This window comes from Ursus maritimus, unplaced genomic scaffold, assembly GCF_017311325.1.
Source record: "Ursus maritimus isolate PB19 unplaced genomic scaffold, ASM1731132v1 scaffold_14, whole genome shotgun sequence".
NCBI lineage: Eukaryota > Metazoa > Chordata > Mammalia > Carnivora > Ursidae > Ursus > Ursus maritimus.
The window spans coordinates 56,098,762-56,100,274 of record NW_024423786.1 but is presented as its reverse complement, the minus strand read 5'-3'; the positions used below and the strand labels follow the sequence as shown (position 1 = coordinate 56,100,274).

At 63.5% G+C, this 1,513-nt stretch overlaps 1 protein-coding gene across 2 annotated transcripts in view; it reads right to left on the bottom strand.

Annotated features, from left to right (window-relative positions):
- LMNB2 (lamin B2) overlaps positions 1 to 1,513 on the bottom strand; it is an 18,965-nt gene that overhangs the window by 5,142 nt on the left and 12,310 nt on the right. Inside the window, exons 1-2 of one of the 2 annotated variants that reach the window (XM_040629699.1) lie at positions 527 to 703; positions 145 to 270 (exon numbers count right to left, since the gene is read on the bottom strand). The exons of the other annotated variant lie outside the window; for it this stretch is intronic. Coding sequence (XP_040485633.1) covers positions 145 to 219 — 75 coding nt within the window. The 5' untranslated portion in view covers positions 220 to 270; positions 527 to 703. Of the gene's footprint in view, positions 1 to 144; positions 271 to 526; positions 704 to 1,513 lie in introns of those variants that run through there. 2 annotated transcript variants of the gene reach the window in all.

Below are 1,513 nucleotides of genomic sequence, written 5' to 3'. Positions count from 1 at the left end.
ATGTGAGGACGGAAGCACAGGTGGACAGATGCGGCCACGAGCCCGGGGGACACCTAGAGCCCCCAGAGCCCCTACCTGGATCGCGGCTCTGCCCTCCAGAAAGTGGGAGGACACTAACCCTCCAGGCCAGCCCCCGAGACTCACCTCCTCGAAGACGTTTTTCCGGAAGTCGAGCTCCTCCTGCAGGCTCTGGCAGCGGTTCTCCAGGTCCACGCGCATCAGCGTCTCCTTCTCCAGCTGCTTTTTGGCCACCGCGTGACCATCCTCCGCCTGGCAGACACAGCACAGCAAGCCGAGCTGACACGCTGTCTGCTGCACATGTGGCCTCTCGGGGCCCAGGGATTCCCTTAAACACACACGCTCCAACAGGGGGTGTCGAGGGCTTGAGGGCTTGGAAACCGGCCGGCCGCTGGCATCCCGGCCACAGGCTGCTCCCACCGGACAGGACGTCCGCCTGCCGCCCAGACCCACAGCACCCACGCCCGGCGCCAGCTTCCTGGTCAGACTGGGGCCGCCCTACACCTGCCTTCGCCAGCTGGGCCCGCAACTCGGCCACGTCGCTCTCCAGGCCACGCTTGTCGCTGAGGGCGGCAGCCAGCTCTGCCTCACTCCGGTGGAACAGGGACTCCAGATCCTTCACGCGGCCCTGGGCCACCGTGAGCTCGCCCTCCCTCTTCTTGGAGCTGCAAGTCAAGAGTGGGTGTTAGCCAGGAGCAGGAGGGGCGGGCCGTCGTGGGGTCAGGGGGCCCCTCAGGCAGCTCACTCTGGCCCCGGGGTCATGGAGCCCGGGCTCTCGGCACAAAAGGTATCCCTTCTTCAAAGCTGCCCTGCACAGCAGGGCTCCACCAGCTAACAGAGACAAGCCTCAAACACCTCAAGGAGAGAGCTTTAGTGTCATTTTGGGGATTTGGGGGCAAGGGAAGGATCATCTAGGGGAGAATGATGTTTTAAAAAATTAACGTATCATTTATTAAAGTTGCATATCAAAATCCTGGCTTTGAAAAGTCGATCTCGTCTGTAAACTCAAGCTGCTATAAGCAGGTCGTCTGACGTTCTAGAAGACGATCTTCCCCAACATCAAAGACGGCGAACAGACGAACGCGCAGCCACCACAAGCACGGGCCCGAGCCTCTTGAACATCTCTCAAAGGAATTCCCACCTTCTTGGAGTGGAGTGCACGCCACCTCCCCACCCGGAGCTGGCTCCCGGCGAGTGCGGACCCCCAGGGTCTCCCCCCAGCGCTGCTCACGTGGGGGCGCTGTGGGGGCCCCAAGCTGCATCCCTGGTGCCGGCCCCCCACCCAGGGAACCACCGGGGACGGGGCATCAGCTCGCAGGAGCGGGGCTGCCGTAGAGACAGGGACTTTGGCCGCCAAGCCGCCTGTGCCCTCAACGGCAGCCCTGGGAACCCGGAGCTCCACCGGGCATTTCACCGCCACCCTGCACGGGGGTCTCAGGGTCCCTGCAGTCCTCATCCCTGAGCTTCCAGCCACACGGTCCTGGCTCTCCCGCTC